We start from the raw sequence: 24427 nt of genomic DNA on the forward strand, positions 1-24427 counted from the left end.
GCTCATTTGCTTTCTTTATGAGAGTTGGATGAAAAGATCGATACCATTCTGATGTTTGTGCGTTAACGGATAGGTTCGCAATTTTTCAAGTCTGTCTTACTGCAATAGTCAGGTGCCCATATGAATGTTGAAACTGATTTTTCTTGCTGTAATCATTCCTCCTCTCCATACCGTCCATTGAGAAATCCCTTCTTAATGTGCTGTCAGTGTAAGTGATGGACGACAAAATCCACAATTCTTGTTCTGTGCAAAAATTGATTCACCTCTAAAACTACACTTATTAATGCATTGTAGAGATTAAACAAACAACATGTTAATTATTGAACTTGAGATGTGTTGTTAGGTGTATTTTTGAACTTAGCTGTTTCCCCCTGTCTTCATGCTAAGCTAGTATAAGCTAGTTGTTTCCTCGCTCCAGCTTCATACTTGACAGACATCAGAGTGGTATTATTCTGGCAAGCCACAATAATACCACTAATATTCACTTATTTTCATTACTTGAAAGATACACAATAATACTGTTCTTAAAATATTGTATAGTTTATTTAACTTGACATAATCACTGGGCCAGTTCTAGCCCTTACTGCCTCGTGCGGTCACTCACAGTCCAAGTTAGTAGCATACTGAATCTTCCAAAATGCAAACTCATCTTATTGACAAAGCTGAAACAAAGGACAGACTGCAATTATCATCCCAGCTCCTGCTCAGCTAAATTCCATTCCTGTGTACATGTTTACATTTCAGACCACAGGTGTGTCTTGGTTGTCTTGGACAAACACATTCAGCAGCAAGGCCTGGATCATAACTGCAATATCACTGCTGCTCTATAACCACCAGTGCTCTGTGTTTGTGTGTGTGTTTTCAGGCGCTGTCTGTGGGGATCTTCCCCTACGTGTTAAAGCTGCTCCAGAGTTCAGCCAGAGAGCTGCGGCCTCTGCTGGTTTTCATCTGGGCGAAAATCCTCGCTGTGGACAGCGTAAGTTACATAAAACACTCTCAAACATAAAAGTCATTCAGTCTCACCTTTTCCAAACCCTGATTGTCTTGAAGTTTTTATTTTATCAGCTTGTTTTACATCACAGGTTTATTGTCGTTATATGAATTCTGTCTGCTGCACATAATGACTAAAAGAAGGAATGAAAGAAAAAGTGTAAATAGATAGAAATAAAAAAAAAAACATGTTTCAGAGTCAAATGTATTTGGTGTGAATGCCCGCAATTCTGTTAGGGGCAAATATATATATATTTTGCGGGTGTGCTCAAGCACATAGTATATGTTTTTATGTCTCTGCATGTTTATATTAAAGCAGTATAATTGGGGTCAGAGAATTTGACAAATTAACATATCTATGTTGATTCTAGGTTTGTTTGGTTGGTTTGATTCAAAATCAAATCTGAAATTTGCAAAACTGCTATAGTTTTTTGTCTTTTTGTTTTTGCATGATGATATATTGCTTCATTTTTGCTAAAGACTGTCAGTAATGTGTTTCAAATGACTTACCTGCGTTTACCTTAACTTTTTTTAATTAAAAAAAAAAATGAAGCAGCGTTCTCCCACACACTTTTTTTTTGTTAATGTGTCATTCAAACACAGTGACTTTGTTCAAGACCAGTAAGCTTAACTGCAAGTTATGTTTCATATTGCAGCAGACTAAAAACATGAACATGAACAAAACATTCTGTCTCTGCAGTCATGTCAAGCTGACCTGGTGAAAGACAACGGACACAAGTACTTCCTGTCGGTGTTGGCCGACAGTTACATGCCAGTGAGTATCACACAATAGTAAGGAAGTAGATATGTTGACATAAAATAAGATCTCTTAAATAAGTTATTTTCTTTGTTACAGGCTGAGCATCGAACCATGGCTGTCTTCATATTGGCTGTTATCGTCAACAGCTACAACACAGGACAGGTACGAGTGTGTGTATGAGCATGTTTGCATATGTGTGTATTTTCGCACTGCTGTCCGTTTGCTTGCTAGAAGCCCAAAGGGAGAACATAGCACATTATTCATTTACTTCCCTCACCAGAACCTCAGCGGGTTGTTTTGGGGCCAGCCGTCACTTTGAGAGATTACTTTATCGTCCATTGTGTATTTCCGGGAAATATTGGTTATGTGACAGTTTTGTCACCAACAGTCACCTCTATAATCCCCGTCTCCGTCCCAGCTACCTCCATGGTGACACTTTATCACCGCCAGTGTCACTTCGGCCCACTCCTGGCCTCTGGTGTTCAATCCCTGAAGCCTTTTGTGTCTGACGCTGATCAAACGTCCAAGGGTTCGATGTTGGGATGATGTAGCTCTTCATTTCATGGCACACACACACACACACACACACACACGCTGACACACTCTTCCACAAGGAAATATTCCACGATCACTCCCTTTTGCTTTCTCTCTCCTGCTCTCTGCAGTTATTTTTCTGTCTAGTTGTGAATGTTATTTCTCATTAATTTTTTTTCTTCACTACGTTACAGTACCTCACTCTTAACATTATATCAGTGTGACAAATCAGAAAAGCTATATGTGCTCTCAAGCTCAAAAACACCCATTCTTCTTCCATACCACTGTTGCTTAATGCTCCTACCTCTCTCACAGCCCTGTAAATAATAGATGATTCCCAACATTACAGAGAGACTCTCTGCCTGCTCCACATCTCCATTATTTATCCCTCTTACTTTCAGCAACAGCGCTCATTACTGTGGTGTCGCTGTTGCACACATGTCACCGATCACTGGCGTCTTAATATTCCAGCTCTCAGGGTTCAGCTGGGAGGCTCGATCAGAGCTGAGGGAACGACACACTAGCGATCTGAGGACGGTGGTGGGTGGGTGGTGTGCATCTTTAGGAACTCAACTCATTTATATAGCACTTTACATGTCATTCTCACCAATCTGCTGCTCTTTCTAACAGAAATACTGTTTTCATTCATTCCAGTCTTTTCTTTTTTTGTTGATTTTTTCATTGATATTAAGCTACTGGAAATTAAAGTGAACACATCTTGCAGGTGTTAGGATTAGAGCAATTAAAGTCTACCAGAAAAAGGTAGAAACATCTACATATAGGAAGTGTTGCATTATTAACACAGATCGAAAAATATGCAAAATGGAACAGACTGGAATTAATTAACAAATGAAAACTCAACACTTCCTGCACATTGTTTTCCAGTTAAAGACTTACAGTGGGCTTTAACTGGAAGTCTTTTAATGTGAAACATTCAAGTGTTAAGTTTTATTGATAGTAAGCTTAACACCGAACAAAAGAATGGCAAAGTACAAGTGATTGGAATCAAAAAGTGAATCAAAACAGCATTTCTGTTAAAAGAGAAACTGAGAGCAGCAGAGTGGGGAGTACAACATGACTCAGTTGTAGTACTATTGAAATTAATGCTGTCGAAATATACATTGACTGGTAGTACCTGTAATTCCTACCGGGCCTTTATTAGGGACTGTACTTTATTTTTGTAATGCCTGACATACTTTTTCTTACTTTTCACAAAGTTTAACATCCTTTACAGTCAATCAACGTGCTATACTTGTGGTACCTCATGAAAAGCACACAAAGGCAACTGAAAACAAGAAAGGAGAGTACTTGTTAATGCTCTGCACAAAATAAATCAATCAAAAAGAAAGTTGTAAAAGGATTTTGAGTAGAGGATACCAACTTTTCCATCGTACCTTGATGGACCAATTACCTTTTGATCCCAAAAAATGATTTGAAGAGGGCTGAAGGGGTTCAAAGGAACGTCATACTGCTATGGAGTGTATAATCTTTTTGTCCATCACACAGTGTGAGGTTACAGGTTAGTAGTGATTGACTGGTTAATGAGGTACAAGTCTGCTCCCAGCCTGGTGCCTCTTTGCTGCTCACAAGGGTTCAGACTGATGTATAATGCACTCATGGTCATTTTATTAAAAATAAAATACTGGCAGGTCAATGGTGACTGCCACAGTTCCAAGTCTACTGTCCATAGATAACAGGGCGTGAGTGTTTTTAATAGTGACTCATGGGAAATTATGTCTTACCCAAATGGCCTTACCACTGTTAATACTTCATACCTCACAGTCCTTAAAATCTTTTTACATTTCCTGAATATACTCGTCCGTAGGTATTCCCCCTTTTAAAACCTCAAAGTCCAGTGCACATCTGAGCAACTGAACATCTCTCACACTTATCATTCTGCATCACTCCTTCTCATCTCACTCTCCTCTCCCTCCACCAGGAGGCCTGTCTGCAGGGCAATCTAATAGCCAACTGCCTGGAGCAGTTGTCAGACCCCCACCCCCTGCTCCGCCAGTGGGTGGCCATTTGCCTGGGCCGCATCTGGCAGAACTTCGACCCGGCGCGTTGGTGTGGAGTTCGGGACAGCGCCCACGAGAAGCTCTACACCCTGCTGTCAGATCCCATCCCCGAGGTGAGAGGTGTATACCAGAGGTCAGAGTTGTACATTTAAAAAAGTACAAAGAGATGTTTTTAAGTCCTGCACTGCAAAAAGGGCAATTGAAGAAGCCATAATATCTTGTTTTGCAAATGATTAAATAATGCATGGTTATCTACGATTAGTAATCTTGTCAAGCACCGTTTGCATTTGATTATTATACTTGTTTCAAAATATAGTGTTTAGATTTTTTTTTAGTAAGATATTCAATCTTTTTTTAGCTAGAGTTGTCAAGATAAAAGTAGATTGCTTGGTTGTTACACTCATATCACAAACATCTGTTAAGAGAAATGTAGATTACTTTTCTTATTTCAATAATCAGACCAATATTAAATACAGGCAAATAAAAACAACACCTCAAATATCTTTATTTTTCATTTCTATTTTCTTCAATTGGTTCAAGGCACAGCCTTCACTCCATATATCGATTTTTTTTAAACTAGTTTTAAGGTCAGATAGTTTTTTGTATTGGCCTGATTTTAATGCTAGTCTCAAGAAATCTTATCAGGCCATTGTTGCTGACCCCCATTGGCTAATGCTTTAGTTTAATACTACCCAATTTGTCAAGAGTACACTATATTTTGCTTGTTTGTAGAAGGTAGAAGTCTAAGAAAAGTCCTAAAAGAAAGTGACAGGTACACATCCTGTTTGAGATTCTTTCATGTGCAGCTACTCAGAGTTACCCAATCCTGAAAAGGAGGCCCTCTAAATGTCTTCCAATAATGTGCCGTCCAATCATTATTGCTGTCTGGGTCCAGTCCTACAATGATTGCAGAAAAGCAGATAACACCTTACAGACTCTTAAAATATAAAGCAACATAAGTAGTACAGGTAATTCCAACTGGGCCTTTATTAGGGACTGTACTTTATTTTTTAATGCTTGACATACTTTTTCTTACTTTTCACAAAGTGTGATGTTCTTTACAGTCAATCAACGTGCTATACTAAAAGAATAAACACAAAGGCAACTGAAAACAAGAAAGGAATGTTCTGCACAATATTAATACATTTTACTCAATCTCATGGTGTACATTACCACATCACATCGTAAAAAGTGATACAGCAAGAAAGTTGGAAAGGAGGCTGTGACGTACAGGATTAACGAGCTCCAGTAATCTGATGTCTTTCGCATAAACAGCAGAATACTGAGTTATAACGGACCCGCCTGATGTGTGTGGAGGTTTGTGTGGTTATTTTGTAGCAGCCTGGTGTCGTTTGCATGTGATTTAATGAAGGTAAACAAATTGGATGGCTGCGTGTAATGGCACTGTGCTCTGGTGTGGCACTTCTCAAATCCGAGGTTGGAGATTTATCAACATATGTGTCCTGCTGCCTTCAGATGGCTGCAGGAATTTAATGAACTAAAGGAGAAGCTTTTCATACAGTATAAAGCAGCTGTGGACAACAAATACTGTAAGAATCACTCATATTAATTCATAAATAAATGCAGACTGATTTATGGCGTTCCTGCTTTCACCACATTAAACTTTATCTTTCTATTTTTTATGCAGAGAACGCATCTACTAGCTGGAGAGTGTTTAATTAAAATATCTTATTTATGTTTTAAGCACTATTGCCTTATTACTGCGCATTTGCTCCAAGTATTTTGTTTCCTCTTGTTGATAAAATCACCAAAGTGGCAGCAGGTTGACGTTGTGCCAGAAACAGACGTGGTTCTGAGACGTCCATTCTCACTACAAAGCGTAAGACCCATTTTCCACCAAAATTCCACCAACTTGCTTTGCACCGCCTCATTTGAAGGAACCTCCCACCTGTGCACCATGCACTCTACACTGGGCACCAGAATTCAACACAAATGGGTAAAGCGAATTTCAAGGTCAGGAACATGCCAAACAGTAAGAGTAAGCTGCTTGGACTGGTCGTTGCACCGCCACAAAAGTAGGGCCCATAGAGTGACATTTTTATTGTCAGCTGTAGGTCCTTAGTAACACTAATACACACAACTTGCTAAACACAAAAGAAAATCTTGTCTTGTATTCAAAACAAGACCAAAAATACACTAAAAAAAAACTCACACACACATGGGGCAGACCAACAACAGTTTGGACCCACCGTGTTAAAACAGGACGGTCAGCAACTGACTGGGTTGTGTGCAGACCAAAGGGACAGCAAGACAGAGTTTGCCCTGAAGTTCACCCAGACACTTGGTGCCCTCACTCACTCACTCACTCACACACACACACACAAGGAACATCTGCTTCCAGCAGTAACTTCCTCCTTCCCCTAAACAGACAGCTGCTTTGGCCGTAGGGTTGAAATGGAGGACACATCTGTCTGTGCCCACACACACACACACACACACACACACACACACACACACACACAATCATACTTTTTCAGCTGTATTTCCAGGTTTTTCATTTATTTTACATTAGAAATTTTCAGAGTGTGTGTATTATTTAAGGCCACTGCAGAGTGATCATAATTCACTGCATCAGATTGTTAAGAAATAGCACATTTACAGATAAATTACTCTATGTTAAACTTCTCCTCGATTGAAACACCTCACATACTGCAGTATCTGCCTGCGTGTGTGCGCGTTTCCCCCAGAGCCTCGTGGAGATGAGTGAAGAAAGTGATGAGCAGTTGAACAGGGACCGAAAGTGAAGGAGGAGCAGAGATCAGTGACTGAGCAGAGAGTTAAATTAAGTTTAAGGAAAAGTCTGAGGGGACACAACTAAGATGACACTTGTTTAGTCATAGTTTGCAAGTCACTACAGCACACACACACATACAGAGCACACACCTTGTAGTGATGCGGACCTCAAAGTCACTGGACAGAGAACGGCAAAAAAGCTTTTAAAAATGATGCCCATGCTCCCTGGAATAATAATAAGACTTTTGTAAGAATACAATAAGACTTGAAATTGTCAAAGGTTCAAGTCAAGGATGCATTTATATACTGTAGATGGTTTTTGAAAACTAAAATACTGTACTGGCCTGTTTATGTTGTTTGTAATGTATTTATTGTGGCAAACGTTTTTTATGCTTTCTACACTTTTTACCCTGTCTAATTATTTTTAAAAAGAAAAACATCAATGCAACCCGTTACTGGTGTTCAGTAATTTAAAGAAACAAGCATCGATTCACATTTTATTGTGTTGAAAATTCAGCGATTCAGAAAAATAACGTGCGTCTCAGGGTTGTTGATTGAAAAATTCCCATTGAGTTGTGTTATAAGGCTTGCAACACAACATCATCACTAACTATGGCTTCAAAAAATACCATAGATTTAAATCAACACATTTAAGTGTAGATGGTAGAATTAACATAAGGGCTGTTGTAGTTGACTCTATTAGATTGTGCAGGTGATAATGGTATTCTGAGTCCCATATATTATGGTGCACAAAGTAATGTACAAATGGATGTTTTCTAGTATTACAGTCTTGTGTTTTAATTTGCTTTCTAGTCACCGTGCTTTTTATGAGTTTCCTTTATTGCAGGTTTTAGAAAGAAAATTACCATGTGCTCATTTGAAATGTTTCAGCTGATCATTTGAATTGCAGCGACGCAAACCATATCAAAGCAACATCTGTGTGCTGTAGCATCACGAAAGCTGCATCACAAGATTAAAAAGTAGCTGTAATGATGCTTTCAAAAAATGTTTTCTGGCGCCACAACAAACAATATACCCAAATATTCATTCTTGTGCTGTAATTTGGTTGAATTTGTGAAACCAATTCCTCATGGAAAATTCCTTCTGTGCGATGGCAAGTTTGGATTAAACACCCAGTGAAGCCGGCATGGAAAGTAATGAGTTATAGTGACAAAAAACAGCTCACGGGAGCGAGCAGCACTGATAATCTCCAGTGTACAGAAAATTGAACCATAATTACCTCTACAAACATTCATCCGTTGGTCTCACAAAACATTAGAATATTTATGAACAAGCAAATGTTTGGGTTTCATGGCAAATGGCCAAATACTGACTTCAGACAGTTAAGAAAGGCAGAGCTGTGCATCGTTGAAAGGAAATGAGACTGGCAACATATCCAAACACATCAAAAAACCTTTAACATTGTGTTTGAAATGTTTGCGACATAACAGCTTTATTGAACCAAGATGAAAGTGAGCTGAAAGCGTTGTGTTTATGTCGCCGCAGGTGAGGTGTGCGGCTGTTTTTGCTCTGGGGACATTTGTGGGAAACTCCGCTGAAAGGACGGACCACTCCACCACCATCGACCACAATGTGGCCATGATGCTGGCCCAGCTTATCAACGATGGCAGCCCTGTGGTCCGCAAGGTCACTGCAACACAGTAACACTCCCTCACACACACAAAATACATAATTAATTATATTATTATACGCATGTGATCGTAAGACAAACAAATACGATGGTAGATGCAAGTAGAAACTATGGTTACAAAATATAGTATATGAAAACAATAGAAAAGTGTGGGCTTTTCCTTGCCTTGCATTTAGGACTACTACATTCCAGGTAAGGCTGCTAGTATGCTGGTGCAATCAAGATTATTCGATGCAGTGAAAAGACTTACAATTAATTAAATTCACTAGCACAGTCTACTGTATAATTCAATTAAATTTTATTTATATAGCGCCAATTCATAACAGAAGTTATCTCACTGTGCTTTTCCTATAGAGCAGGTCTAGACCGTACTCTTTATAATATTATTTACAGAGACTTAACAAATCCCACCATGAGCAAGCACTTGGCGACAGTGGCAAGGAAAAACTTCCTTTAAGAGGCACAATGCACAAGGCACAATTTTTATTAATTTTTTTTTGCGTATATTGGGTGATGAGAAGATTATTATCTAGATAAAACAAACAAGTGGACTGTAGCCCTCGGGACATACTCTATTTTAAAGGAGTAGTTCAAAATCTTGGGGAAAATGTCAATTTGCTTTCTTTCCAAGAGTTAGATGAGAAGATCAATACCACTCTCCTTTCTGTGTGTTAAGTGCAGAGGTGCGGCCAGAAGGCAATTAGCTTAGCTTAGCATAAAAACCGGAAGCAGGACATCACTGCACCCTGCCGTTGTTCATAAGTGAAACAAGTCAAGGGTAGTGAAAGTAATTTAGTTAAAATATTCATGCAGATGCATAACAAACATTTAATATCACTGTTAAACAGTAAAATACAGAACTCCAAATATCATTTGACAATGTGAATCAGAAGGAGATTAGAAGGAGAGAGAATTGGGCCTGGAGATACAGTAACTGAGATTAGAATAGTACAGTATATGGGTAAATCAGACTAAGACCCCCAATTCAAGGTCTTAGCGCGAGATCTTTTGAGGGAACATAATTTAATATTTGTTGGCTTCAAAATTTAATTTTATGTAAAGAGGTTCTCTGGGACAAATCAATGCTGGAGGCAATGAGGTAAAAAAAAGAAAAGTGAGAGAGAGATCAATAAAGAGATAATTAACAATGTTTGGATTAGAGAGTTATTAAACATTTGTCACCGTTATACCTGGAAAAATCCTGCTTGGCTTTAAAATATCAATATGAAATTAAGTTGAAAAATCACTATCACTGGAACTAAATTATCATTATGTTTTGCTTTTTTTTTCTGATTGTGTTTGACAGGAGCTGGTTGTAGCACTGAGTCACCTGGTGGTCCAATATGAGAGCAACTTCTGTACAGTTGCCCTCCAGTTTATAGAAGAAGAGAAGAACTACACAGTGCCGTCACCAGCCAACACCACAGGTACTGTAGACGCACGCACGCAGTATAGGTCACATAATACTTTTGCCCTCTAAAACCCATCCCCCCACTAAACCAATCATTCACAGGAAATGAATACCTGTACATGAGGGGCATTATTATAATATATTTTATATATAACATTTTCTCCTATGTTAAATTAGATTGTCTCTACTTTTTAAATGAAACATGACATCTTGATAAGGGGTTTTTGGATTTTTCCAATTAAATAGGATAAGAGGATAGGCTACCAGGTAGGTAAATGCAACAGCATTGTAAATATTTGTAGTCCTTGCAGCATTGTCTGGTTTTACACTGAAAATGCCTGTTAAAGAATTTGATTCAATCTGTGTGTTGTAAGCATTCGTCAGAGATTTGCAGATTAAACCCCAACAGTTATGCAGATCAGGGCACGCCCAAATCAAGTTTATAGCCAGACAATTTCACCAAATTGGTCCAGTTTAGTCAGAATGGAAGGAATTAAAGATATGGGGTTTCAAACAAGAGAAGGTCATCTGCGCATGACGCTACCTTATACAATGAATTCCCTCAGGTTATCCCTTTAAATCTCGTTATACAACCCTGTGTTGTAAAATGATCAATAAATCTGTCTTGTAAATGCACTGCTCTATCACAGTGAAATAGCAAGAGGCTCAACTACTAGATCGAAAAGAAATGGGGGAAATGGGGCAACCCTGTCTTGCCCCTTTCTGAAGAGGGAAATACCTGGATTGTTCATTGTTTCTGCGAATACATGCCAAAAGACCTGTATACAACAGTTTCACCCAAGAAATGAAATTTGGGCCAAAAACTTGGCCCAAAATAGAGAGTTTTGAAAAGGAAACTCCACTCCACCTGGTCAAGAGCTTTTTCTAAGGTTATTACAATTTCTGGGCCATCGTGTTAAAAGGTCAGTGTAAATTCTGTTAAAAAGTTTCCAGGCATTGAAAAAAGAGGGCCTCCCTTGAATAAATCCAGTGTGATCAGGAGGAATCTAGTCTGATCAGGGAGTGTTGCATATTCTAACATTACACTCATGTGAACAATATTTATTTTCATTGGTTTGGGATTATCCAGGCTGTGACCTGATGTATGTCCTCCTGTATTTACGTCCAGAGCCCGGTAACCTGACTCCAGTGAGGGACAGCCCGGCCATCCCACGCTTGCGATCGGTCAACTCCTACACCAACATCCGAGCTGCTACCACTGCCCGCAACCTGAACAAGAGCCTGCAGAACCTCAACCTCAATGAAGAGGGTGAGAGAGTGCTGGGAAATAGAGCGAGAAAGAAAATAAGGCAGATGAGAGAGAGATAAATAAGATGAAGCAGAAATTTAGATTCATCTGTTGGAGGATCGAATGAACACAAAGAAGAAGATTTAGGCAGCTCAATGAAAGAAATTAATCCAAGGAGAGACTGTTAGCACATTTCATTAGGTTTTCTTCCTCCACATGAGCTGTGGACCGTAGATGTAACAGTCCTCAGGCTTACTTCTTCATTCCATCATTGCCATTCCTGAGACAGACTCAGTAAGCATTAATAAGAGGCCAGTGACCAGTTTGCCAAGCAGAAATAGTAATTCAGTTTGTGGTGTGTTGATATTTATTCCAGTCCAGCTGTCACATGCACAAGTAACTGAAAAATGCTCATCATCCTTGTCATCCATGTCTTACAAATGTGTGTATGTTGTGGATACATGCAAGGACCATTTATTACAACTGCACAATTTTGTTGGGTAATTAGCATTATCATGATTTTGGCTTCCAAAATGATGCTCCCTCTTCAGTGGCCCTTTCCCAAAGCAATCCCTAAATGCTGTCTCAGTATTCAATATGTAGTATCACTCCTCATAAAGTAAAACTCTTTGTCAATTGCCACCTCAGACTCCAAAAACCTACAAATTTTAGCAGTTTCATCGTAGAGTTCAAATTGTCCTGCCTCTGATTTGAGCATGGGTGAATCCCAGTTTTCTCTTCAATTTCTCTATCATACTCCTGTAGAGTACTTTCTTAATGAAGCAACTCTTCCCAATATTCCTCTAATGACTCAGCATTGGGCTCTGCTTTATCAAGCTCCTCGTTGATATTGGCCACAGGTTTTAATGCACAAACTCCGCCTCTAATCTTCTTTCTTCTGGCTCGTTGCTTCGCCATGGTCCCGCAGATATCTGCCCCAGTGACAAACTCAGTGGCACTTTGGGATATAATTTCATAATTTACATCCCATCTTTCTGAACCAATATGATGCAGATTCAGGAACCAGATGTTCTTGCAGTTTATATTTCTTCACATATTTACCAATAAAAGGAGGGAGCAAACAGGGCCAACAAACAATGCTGCGAAGCTCCTTTGTCTCAGCTCAGCCCATCAGTGCAGGCATCGCTTAGCCTGCCTGATCACCGGTGGGGACTGGGAGCTGTCTATGGTGCTGAACTGTAGGCCTGATTAGATGAGCTCAATAAGTTGTAACGGGGTCAGGGTTTACACTGTGGGACGCACTCCCTACTCTCCATGAGTAGGAACCATCTGTCACCATGGATACCGATAGATGCCTAGCTCACTGAGCTGTTGTATTATATTATGTGATTTCCCTGTAGATGCATTACACCTCCAATACAATGAGCATTTGCTACAAATCTTCGTCTTTTTAATTGGTGCATGCATATACTTTAAGATAATGGGAACACAGAAAATAATTTATTGACAAAGTAATGTTTTTGCTTTTTTATTTTCACTAATCTGTGATTTTAACTAAATCCACTGTGAAAAATAAGTGTAGGGAAAATGTAGCAATAGATTTTAATCTATGACGAAGTGCTTAAATTTCTAAGATTTTTTTCTGTTCTCTGCCACATGCGCTTTTGTTTGGGGTTAGTGTAGTTTCGTAAGTTGCACCAGTGTTGACAGTGTTAGTTTTTTTTTGTGCACTTCCACTCCCCCCTTGCTGATTTGGTATGGTCTTTAATATGGCAAACACACAAGCAGTGACAGAGTAGATAGAGAGGGGTCAGGGGCCAGAATGGGGTTGAGCTGGCCAATCACAGGCATTTGTTTTCGAGCATACTGCAATTATCTCTGCTTCCCAAACACAGTTGTAGCTGTGATGAAGAGCTCAGAAAACCTGCAACTATAACTGCATTCCCTTTGATGAGATACATCATTTTATTTGTTTGCATGCTGTAGTGGCATAACTAGTTTTAGCTTTAAAATGACGCCCTAATTTAATCTGGAAAATGTCTGTGATGTGTTTGAGTTAAAGATCTGAACTTTTGAAAGTTTTATTTCTACGTTTATTTGGTGAAATGTAGAAATGAAGGAAGTTTAATTAACTGTCAAGTTAGAGCAGTAAAATGATTTAGTTCCTAAAAATAGATGCATAATTATGATAATCCTAATGTTAAGCAAAATAATCATGTCATAATTTAAGGCGTAGTCACCCTAACATCTTTGTGTCACCGCTCTGTGATTCAGACAGCTAAAGCTATAACTGCCCACCCTCTGTCTACCGCTGCCAGGCTGAGTAATGCATAAGATCTGAGTGGAGTTAAATCACTGGCACTTGGAAAAGTGCGTAACCTACTGCTGACACCATTTCTAATTCATATTCTCAGTGCTCTTTCCAATATGCAGCTGTGTTTATCATCAATAAGAGCACAGAGCAGGGCATATTTCCATTCTCCACCAATCTCCATTTCCACATTTCAGCCTGCAGTCGGTTTGGAGGATGCATGGTGTTTGGGTTTGTATGAGTCAGAGTAATGTTTGGTGATAAGGAGAGCTACTGCGGGAGATGACTGAGCCTGACAGCTGAAATGAAGTTGAATGAGCAAGTTCTTGTGTTGGCATGTAGCCTCCAAGGACTGCTTACACTGTTTACACACCTCACACCTTATTGGATGTTGATTTGGCTATTGGCTTTGTTTTTGTATTTTTACAACAATAACGATAATAAACTTTATTTATATAGCACTTTTACAGCAGCGCTGTGCTTTCTAAACAAAATAAGAGCCTCTTCTTCTTCCTCTTCAACTCGTATTACTTTTATGATGCTCATGATTTTTTGGCTGATTGGATCTAAGGCTTTTGTGTGTATGTGTGTTTTCCTTCATCCAGGTGGACCAGCAGCCTTTTCTCCTGGTAACCTGAGCACCAGCAGCAGCGCCAGCAGCACCCTGGGGAGCCCCGACAACGATGAGTACATTCTCTCCTTCGAGACCATCGACAAAATGCGACGGGTGTCCTCCTATTCTTCCCTCAACTCCCTCATAGGTAACAGCTTGTCAGTAGTACTGCAGCTCTACCGGGCCTGCCTATGTGTTTCATTCCAAATGCTCTCATTGTTGTTCATTCATCTTTTTCGACTCATTTTGCACATAAAGGTATTTTTACAAGTCATGATGAGTACTACACAGCCTGTGAAGACAGTTGTATAATGTCTTCTGTGCTGGAGGAGCTTTGTGAAGTCTGAGAAAATAACCCTGATGATGTCATTGTGGTGTCTTGGTTGTGTTATCTCAGCTTGGGCTTGGTGACTACAAATTTTTAACAGAAAGCCTGAGTTAAAAACTGGGGCATGAAATCCGTGGGTATTTACCAGGCAGGGAGAGTCCAACGAAGAGACACTGTTGAGTTGCATTATGGGAAGTGTAAGACCCAGCATTTTTCGAATTTGGACTAGAGTCCAAAAGTCAGATTATCTCGGCCTCTGCGGCTTCGATTTTGACTATTATTTGTTCATCTGTCTTGTGCAACACCTCCAAAACAATGGCCCCATTAAACCATACAAACTAATCTTCGGAATCTGAGCTTTTTCTTTTTTTTTTACTTGTTAAAGCTGCACAAAAAAAAAATCAGTTCAGGCTGTGTTGTTATTGAAACTGAGGATTTTGTTGTGAAATTAAACATCTATATTTTTTATTTATCCTATCATCATGATATTAATTTTGCATACTGTATCTCTTCTGTGAACAGTTTGCTAAGTGTGCAACTAGATACTGGTGGCAGCATCAGTGATGTAGATGTAGCTTGTTGGATCATTACAGCAGGCTGCAGACAGTAGCTGGGACAGTGCTGCATGGTTCAACACACAGAAACTGCCATCCAATGAACGAACACTCCCGAGAGGACTAAGCTTGAGAAAAAAAAGATGGGGAAATAAATGAGCAGGAGAATGTGACGGCACCAGAGAGAAAGACCTCAGGCTACCCCTAGAGACGGTGAAACTCCTGAAACGAGGGAAGTGACAGAGAGAAAAGCTCCCAGTCCGAGAATAGAACAAGTGTAAAAAAGGTTTGCAGATGTGTAAAGGACAGCAAAGAGGGGGAACCATGTGATCCTGAGGCCATTAAAGTGCTTTTCCTGGTCCACACTGATCTCGAACCTGCTCACTTACCCCGGTTCTCAGGTGATTGGCGGGCTCCACCATACGTCCTGACAGCCAGTTTGTGTGCGAGCAGGAAAACCATTAACTCACTCCCAACCCCTTGGGAAAGGGGGAAGTGAAACTGGGGATTCCCCCCCCTCTCTCTTTTTCTTTTAGTTGCATTTTGCATTACAAACCCTGTTGTTATCTGCCATCTGCCCTGGCACGTCCCCAGTTTGTTGGGGGTTTTTTGCACAGCACAACGGAAAATGAATCGAAATGGAAAATCGAATTGAAAAGTAAACTGAGCTCTGGAGAACGGTGAATTTGACTTGGCAGGAAAGTAGTTCAGGCACTATAATGAAATTTCCTGTTCAGCGTGTTTTCTTTGATTTGTACCTTAAATGAATGCCACCTTATTTTAGGTGTACCTGACTCAGTCAAGCTCAGCTTCATATCGGTGCTTTGAGGAAACAGCCCAAATTCAATTTTAATAAATCTGCTGTGTACATCTGGATGGAGTCTCACTCACATACAAGTACACACTTTGTTTTTAAGTCACATGCACATTTTCTTCTCTCACACACAGACAAGATAGCGGCTAATGGTGATGAAATATTTTGCCTGCCCTTTTTCCTCTATTGGAAGATATATCGGATCATCTTCTAATCTAGGATTTAACAACTAATCCAGACTCAATCAAACCCAAACTAAAATTCAGCCTTGTCAGCCAGCTGTTCGAGTAGGATTTCCTTTTAGGGCACAGGTACCATGGGACACCAAAGCTTGGGAATGAATATTTGATGAAAAAGACAACAATAAAAACAGCCTGGCACAGCGCTTGCTCTCATTACCCTTTTATCCGAAAAATTTAGCATTCGATGTTCAGTTAAACCTTTTTCAAGCTGCTTGTGGGCCCTTAATGCTGACGTGAGGTCCCTGTGTAAACAGGTTACAAGACATATTGGCCCCCACCACGGATGAAAAGAGTTCCATCCTCCCAGCACGCCTGTTTATAACTCCCACCTCGCAGTGTGCTGCATGTATAAACAAGCTGGGCAGAGCAAATGAATGGATGTTGGGAGCAATATTTAGGAGCATAAAGAAAAGGCTGAAATACATACTCGAGAGCAGATTCTGTTGGTATTTACGTTTCTGTTGTCACTTAGATTCAGTTCTAACTCAGCCGAGACTTCACTTGTCATTTTGACTTTTTTTGTTGCTTCCTGATTTGCTTCTGTCTTTTGTTTGGTTTGAAGTTTTTCTTCTCTCCTGAAAAATGTATTAACTTCTTTCTCTCTTTTTGGTATACAACGGCATACATTCTCAGTTTTATCACATCTATGTTTTAACCCTGCAAACAAACAAAAGGGAGTGTTGAGAGGTGAAGTGGCCTGTGTATTATATTACAGTATAGCAGTTTAGAACAAATTAAAAACATAAATGCAGCAGCTGCTGGATGAAACCAGCAAGATACCAAAGCTGTGTGGGAGTCCGGGCAGAGTTGCAGTAATGACTTTTTGATTTACATTTTAAACATTCATTCTTTTTGTTTGCCCTCTGATTGTTATTTGTACAAATCCTACTACATTGTAACAGCCACACCAGCATCTCTGTGAGGCTGTAATGGCAAAGTAAATCAAATTGTAAGATGGATAAAAGTTGAGGTTCAAAGTTTTGTGATGTGTATGAGTACATTTTAGCGTTTAGTATGGTAGTGATTGTCATGCTAACATGCTCCCAGTGACAATGTTAACGTGCTGATGTTTAGCAAGTATAATGTTACCATGTTCACCATCATTAGCCCAATTCATGCTTGCTGCATCCACAGGGCTGTGAGGGCCCACGTGACATGAATTTCGTCATCTGCTCATGTCCGTGAAGGTCCATCCACTCACTGCCCAAAATTTGTGACCACAGGCACTACAAGCGCCCCACGACGACATGCTTCTCTTCTCTGGTGCAAATGTACTGTATTCCCCTCCTTCGTCCTATTCTTGTTAAGCGGTTGTACACCCAATTTTCTTTTTTTTTTTACTTTGTCTTGTTAGTCAGCCAAATAAAAATACAAAAGGAGCTCTTCTTGCTGTCATATGATCAGTGCAGACCCCCGATTGTAGTATGTATAGAAGTGCGTCTGCTGTTCGTGTGCAAGTCTGCAGTTGTCCACGTCCATATTGAAGTATGAACAAACCTTAGTTTAGCATATTAGCATGCTAACATCTACTAATTAGCACTTGCTACAAAGTACAGCTAAGGCTAAGGGAATGGCTTTAGTCTTGTAGGTATTTGTTTATAAACCTCAGTGTTGGACAAATTGAAATTTTGACATGATGATGGCGCTAGATAAAAAGTGGGTCACCAAAATCATTAGGATTCACCCTGTCAGGAACATGAATGTCTGTACCAAAATGTGTGCCAATCCATCTTGTAAATGTTGAGATATTTCACTGGATATGTCAACATTTTGACCAACTGATGGTGTTAGATTAAAACCTTGTGGCTCACCAAAATCATCAGGATTCATCCTCCTTATTTACCGTACTTGATCATCCCGTCATACCCTGTGGAACGGAAGGCCACAGTGAGCTCCCTAAATTGTCCCCTATTCTTGGCAGCATCTTTACCTCACCCCAAATGGAGTCCAATTTAGCAAGCTCATTCATCACAGTCCTGCACCAGGTCGTTTTTGGTCTTCCAAGTTTTCTTTTGCCAGGAGGAGTCCAACTCTGCACAGTATTTGGTATACGATCTGCCTCCATAGCAACAAGCACATGGCCCAGCCATCACTCTCATTCATCCTCGTAACCTTAAATAACTACCACATTCCATGGCAATGCATCCATTAGTTATTGAGATATTTAACTCAAAACCAAAAGTCAGTATGATTTATCCTCTGGAGAACATGAATGTCTGTACAAAATTTCCTAGCAATCAATCCAATAGTTAAACCTTAAATCCTTAAACCACTGAACCCCAAATTGCTCCCTATGGTCAGGCCAGCACCTTGCATTTGCTGCCATTGGTGTGTGTGTGTGTGTGTGTCTGGGTGAATGAGAGGCAAAATTTGTAAAGCACTTAAATGTGCCTTACATTTTCTGTATCTGCGTTGACATTTACATTTTGTCACATGAAGGCCTTAGATTCACTGCTACCTCTGTCAGTGTATTTGAGGCGCTCACCCATTTAAAGAGCATCACAGATATGATTTGGTGCTGCTTACACTGCTTACATCTCCTTCTGAAATATATTTCAAATATGCCTCACAGAGATGTTTCTTGTCTGCTTTCAAACGTTCTGATACATTTTTTATGCTTCAGCCATTTACAGCTCCAAAAATCGCTATGCAGTGTTCAAAGTATTTTATGTCATCTGCCAGAATTGAGGAGGTCATAAAACAGTGATGCAGTGGTTCATTTAGCCGATAATTAACATCTTTACTACTGCACATCCACTTCAGTCTGCACAAGTCTTCAAATGACACAAGTGTCAAGTCAGGACAAGTCACTGGTGCAGCGTTCAGCCAGTGAGTAATGTCAGCCGTCACGTTACCTTATGTGGACTATGTAGAGGTGCAGTGGTAATTTGTGTGCACCCGTAATGTAGCGTCGCGGTTAAATGGGCGAGGAACCGTATTTCACATTTATCAACTGGCTGTTTACTGCAGCAGGTAGTGCACTGGCTAGCTATCGCTAATCATATCCTGCCTCTCAGGCTCCAGCCTAATCACCTCTTTAACTCCCTCAGTCACTCTTGCCTTCTCTACATTTGCATCTCTTTCCTCTTCATTCTTCTCTTGGTTTTCCTGGGGGATTTTTTCTTACTCTCATCTTTCTCCATCTCTTTTTGCCTTTCTGATCCATCTCTGCCATATATCTTCTGAAATATCTTATCCCTCCCTGTTCCCTTTTTCTTTCCTCCATCTTTCCTCTTTCTGGCCTCTCTGCTCATCACCCTTTCCAGATTCCTCCTTGTTCTGTATCTCCCCCAGCTGTAGCCCTCCATCCTCCTCCTCCCCTTTCTTGGAATCATCCTTCCTTGGTCTCCTGTCTTTGAAGCATAGGACCATTGAAGCCTCTTGGCACTCTGGAGAGGAATCTGAGCTGTTGTATAAGAAGGTCCAGGCTTCAGTCATTCCCACTTCTCCACAGCACCCTAAGGAGTTTGCAGCTCCAGGGCTCGGCCTGTGTGCCTCATGGAAATGTGAGGAAAGGGGAAGCAGGGAGATGATAAAAGGAAATTAAATATGAGCGGTTATCCTCACTGGTCAAGTTTACAGTAAAGAAGACCTGAGGAGGAGAAGGAAAGGGAGAAGAAACAGAAAAGTGAGGGGGAAATGAGAAACAGCAACAGTTGGAGACTATTACCACTTTGTGTCCCTGTGGCTGACACTGTGGGAGTTGAGAAAGATGACAGATTGAAGCTGACAGACAAAGCGACATTTAGAGGGAGACAAAGCAGAAAAGGCACGGCAACAGAGAAGGAGTCTCGGCGCACTGCAGAGATAACGTGCTAAAGCAAGTAAATGCCCAAAATGAGGGAGGGTGTGTGGAAAAGAAGGAGGCTGTTGCTAACACAAAGAGATGCACAACACGGCAGGCTGAGGCCCGAAACAAACTGATGTCAGGGAGCAACTCTCTAGAAAATGACAGGAAGGATAGAGAAGATGGCACATGAGCAAAGAAGCAGGCAAAGGAGGGTTCAAAATCACAAGTTTAAAGAAGGATAAACAAAATGAAGAGTGAAATTAAGAAAACTGTCACCCTTCACTGTGAAGACAATGCCAAAGATAAGAGTAGCGACAGATGAACAAAACCACCTGACAGTAGGAGAGACTTTGTTCATTTGTATTACATGATAGCAGCGACAGTTGACAGCAATGAAGCTCCACTAGGTGAGGAGAGCCAGCTGCTTGTAGTGTGTGTGTGTGTGTGTGTGTGTGTGTGTGTGTGTGTGTGTGTGTGTGTGTGTGTGTGTGTGTGTGTTTCATGTTCTTATATCCCGGTGGGGACTTTAACCTGAATGCACACTAATCCATGGGGACTTGTGTCTCTGTGGGGACAAAAATTGAGGTCCCCACAGGTAGACACTGTTTTTTGAGGGTTAAGACTTGGTTTTAGGGTACAGATTACAATTGCGTGTGTGTGTGTGTGTGCGCACGTGGGGGTGGGCGTGCGTGTGTGTGTATGTTGATTAATGATGTACATTACCTGACACTGTAGGTCAATTTTCCCTCTGCCACCTCAACCGATCCAACAACTGCAGGAGAGGAAAATGACCGGAGTGAGTAGCATGATGCTAATGAGATGATTGTGCATTACCACTTAGCTGTTAGCGCTGCTGTGTTAATGGACTTAAATGGGAGTGATGAGAGTTGTATGTGCTCATGGGTGTATTGTGTGTGTATTCATCTACGGTATATGTGTATGATTTGTGTTATTACTGCTATGGCAACGGCTGCTCATGTAGATGCAGCGACCGGTAGCTCCTTCAAACTTCGCTACATTTTTGTTTTAATCAGTTTTTTTTTTCCAGCTTTAATGCTGAGACATCATTGAATGATGTGTGATTGGATTTGTTTTAAAAATCGACTGGAACAAGAGATTTTGACTACGGCAACAGCTGCGCATGGCAGATGCTGCGGCCTGTAGCTCCTTCAAACTACCGCTAGCCACATTCTTGTTTTTTCATCTATTTTTTTTTGTTTTTTTCAGCTTTATTGCTGAAACACATATTAGCTATGACAGAAATACATCGTCGTCGTCGTCATCGGAAAAGGAAGCCAGGGTTTGGGTTAAAGAGCAGCGGACCTAGAGACGATCCACCCAGCCAGACCAACCGGACCAGGCCCGAGAGCGGCTGCTGTGATCGCCCCAGCAGGAGAGGAAAGAGAGCCGGGATAGGAGCCATGCTGGCCCAGCTTGGACTTAAGGCTGCTCCTGGCTAATGTCCGGTCTGGACGAAATGGGACTTGGTGCTCAAACACAGGCAAAGTGGACGGACACGGTTTCCCAAATGTCGAGCTTTTTATGTGAAGATGAAAACCATCATCACTTTTTCTATCTGCTGTTTACATTCCACCAGACGCAAATTAAAAAAATGCACTGCAGAATTATTTCCTGGGTGTAATACATGTATGTATGTATATAAATAACTGTATATATTGTTTTATTTTATTTATTTTATATGTTACTCTGTTCTAATATGAATTAAATTATCTGTTCTATGTGTGTTGCATGAAGGGACTACAAACTCATTTCATTGTACCAACCTGTAAAATAATAAATAAATGACCTTGTACCTTGAATGAAACTGAATTTTAATTGCCGAAAAATAAAACATGTTGAATTTGTTTATTTGCTTTGTGCGTATTTTCCAGGTGTGTCCTTCAACAGTGTTTACACTCAGATCTGGAGAGTGCTGCTACATCTCGCTGCAGACCCTTTTCCTGAAGTGTCAGATCTGGCCATGAAGGTCCTCAACAGTATAGCATACAAGGTATGTCGTGTTTGACTCTATAAAGCTACTGGACCCGGTTTCTTGAGATAGTATGTCTTCATCATACACAAATGTTCGAGGAGGAGCTCAGGGATCATTATAAGAGCTCTTTAAGTGGTTGCTTAAAATATTGTGCTCATTATAAGTCATTTTGAAGATGAGTATCAACTAGTTTTTTAGAGTGTAACATAATGGGGGTGTTATATTTGTTGTCTCTCTATCTATGTCAGTTCTTTTTCACCACATGGTTATGCAGTGAAAAAGATCTGTTTCCAGCACAGACACCCCACCCTCCCACTGGCATTTTCTTCCTCCAAAAGGCCATTACTTTTGTGCAAATGCAATTAAGGGCCAATGACTCCCCCCAGGCTTGGCAGAGCAGAGCAAAGAGGCTGCCATAACTTAAGGAGCCATAATAACCACTATAGTCCACCACCCATCCTAACCCTGAGGCAAAATTTCTTGTGTTTCCTACCACCAACCCCAATTGTCCCCTCAGTTACCTTCAGAAGAGCATCTCTGCAATGAGACTCCCTACTGGACTGCAGTAAAAAAAAAAAAAAAAAAACAGGACTTGATTTATAATATAATGCAATAGACTTTTCTTCTACCAGCTAATGCACTGCGCTGACTGTGTGGCACTGCAACACACTTCTGTAGTTTCTGTGTACCTGCAGACGTTAATTAAGCTGAGCAAACAGTGGTGTCATATATAATGTATAAAAATTACCACTCTGACTTCCAACATATGGGAACAAACAGATTTCCAGCAATGCTAAATTCCCGGGGAAGACGACTGAAACAGAAAAAGACACAATTCAGTCAAGCATTGCACCTGCCCCGGACCTTCTGCGTCATCTTTGGGGGCCTGTTAATCGTAAGAGCTGATTTCAGGCTTGAGACGTGACTCAAGTCAGATTTTATTGATAAAAATGAGGACTTGACTTGAGATTTCACTGCCTTGAGACAAAAAAAAAAAACAAAACATGAAATTCTTAAGTTTTGACCTGGTAAAATCTATAAACAATAAAGAGTAAGACAATGACAGATGACCCATCCATTGCCACACAGCCTGAGTATTTAATAAGAAGGCCCATGAAAACTATTAACACAAATTTTAAAGGAAAATATTCAAATGGTCAGCATTCATAGACCTGAAAGACTTGAAATGACATGCAATGGAGACGTGTGACTTGACTTGGATTTACACTCAAGGACTTGAGACTTGACTTGGACTTGTCTCGCTTGACTTAATACTTGACTTGAACGTGTCGTGATTAACCCAACATTTGTCACGCTTGGCTTGTCTTATTTGACTTGAGATCTAACTTGAACTTGTCTCCATTGAATTGAGACTTGACTTGGACTTGTCTCGATTGACTTCGGACTTGACTTTAACTTGTCTTGATTGACGTGAGACTTCACTCGAAACTTGACTCTGACTTGTCTCAGTTGACTAGAGATTAGATTTGACTCTGACTTGTCTTGATTGACTTGAGACTTGACTGGAATTTGTTTCAATAAAATTCGGACTTGACTCGTACTGATTTCAATTGACTTGACTTTTTTTTCAGTTTACTTGAGACTTCAATTTACAACTTGTCTCAATTCGACATGAGACTTGTAACCTGACTGGGACGAGATCAAACACTCCTCTTTGGCTTTGGTTATACACCTACATCATGGTCTAGCTTGCAACGAGTCCAACAGAGCTGTACATATAGCAATACACCATGTGGGACTAGTGTCATTGATGTCATACATACTATTCTGACATGAAAACAGCGATGAGGAGCTGAAGCTCTACCTGTGTTGTCTGTGTGCCTAAAAAAGTGACGAAGAGCACTTTGACATTTGAAACGGAATGACAATCTGAACACCTTTAAATGCCTTATTTTCTGAAGTTAATGAGTTATCATTAACTTAATGGGCCCACATTATTTTTTTCATAGAGACAGCTCATCAGAGACAGCTTAATCAGAGAACATTCATCCCAAGTTCACAAGTGTTAACATTAGCCTTACTAGGAATCCAGCTCTTTTAATTAGGATTTTAAATGTCAAATGTTATTGATTTGTAACAAAGTGAAGAAGGTCAGCAGCTAATTAAAATGTACTTGCTTCTCAGATGATGATAGCATTAAATACTTTTTAATAGCCCCCTCTTGCTGCATGATGCTGGGGTGAAAGTCATGGGTCTGTTTTTAAAATCCTAGTGTCCGGTCTTTTCACTGTACCTGCTGAAGTTTGTCTAGTAAAGTTGCAGGAGAAAAGAAAATGTATACACTTTTTTTTAAAGGACCTGTTTGTAACATTTAGGAGGATCTATTGGCAGAAATGGCATATTACATGCATAAGTATGTTTTCATTAGTACATAATCACCTGAAAATAAGAAAAAAGAAGAAAAATGAAAATAAGAAGCCCATTATATCTACA

At 40.2% G+C, this 24427-nt stretch overlaps 1 protein-coding gene across 4 annotated transcripts in view; it reads left to right on the plus strand.

The window, feature by feature from the left end:
- rptor (regulatory associated protein of MTOR, complex 1) overlaps nt 1-24427 on the plus strand; it is a 187686-nt gene that overhangs the window by 128775 nt on the left and 34484 nt on the right. For all 4 annotated transcript variants that reach the window (XM_044188784.1, XM_044188787.1, XM_044188788.1 and 1 more), the window contains exons 14-22: nt 866-976; nt 1691-1765; nt 1847-1912; nt 4224-4415; nt 8563-8703; nt 10014-10134; nt 11248-11388; nt 14245-14400; nt 21873-21991. In XM_044188784.1, the coding sequence (XP_044044719.1) occupies nt 866-976; nt 1691-1765; nt 1847-1912; nt 4224-4415; nt 8563-8703; nt 10014-10134; nt 11248-11388; nt 14245-14400; nt 21873-21991 (1122 nt within the window). The remainder of the gene's footprint in view (nt 1-865; nt 977-1690; nt 1766-1846; nt 1913-4223; nt 4416-8562; nt 8704-10013; nt 10135-11247; nt 11389-14244; nt 14401-21872; nt 21992-24427) is intronic.

The sequence above is a fragment of the Siniperca chuatsi genome, linkage group LG3 (assembly GCF_020085105.1).
Source record: "Siniperca chuatsi isolate FFG_IHB_CAS linkage group LG3, ASM2008510v1, whole genome shotgun sequence".
Taxonomy (NCBI): Eukaryota; Metazoa; Chordata; class Actinopteri; order Centrarchiformes; family Sinipercidae; genus Siniperca; species Siniperca chuatsi.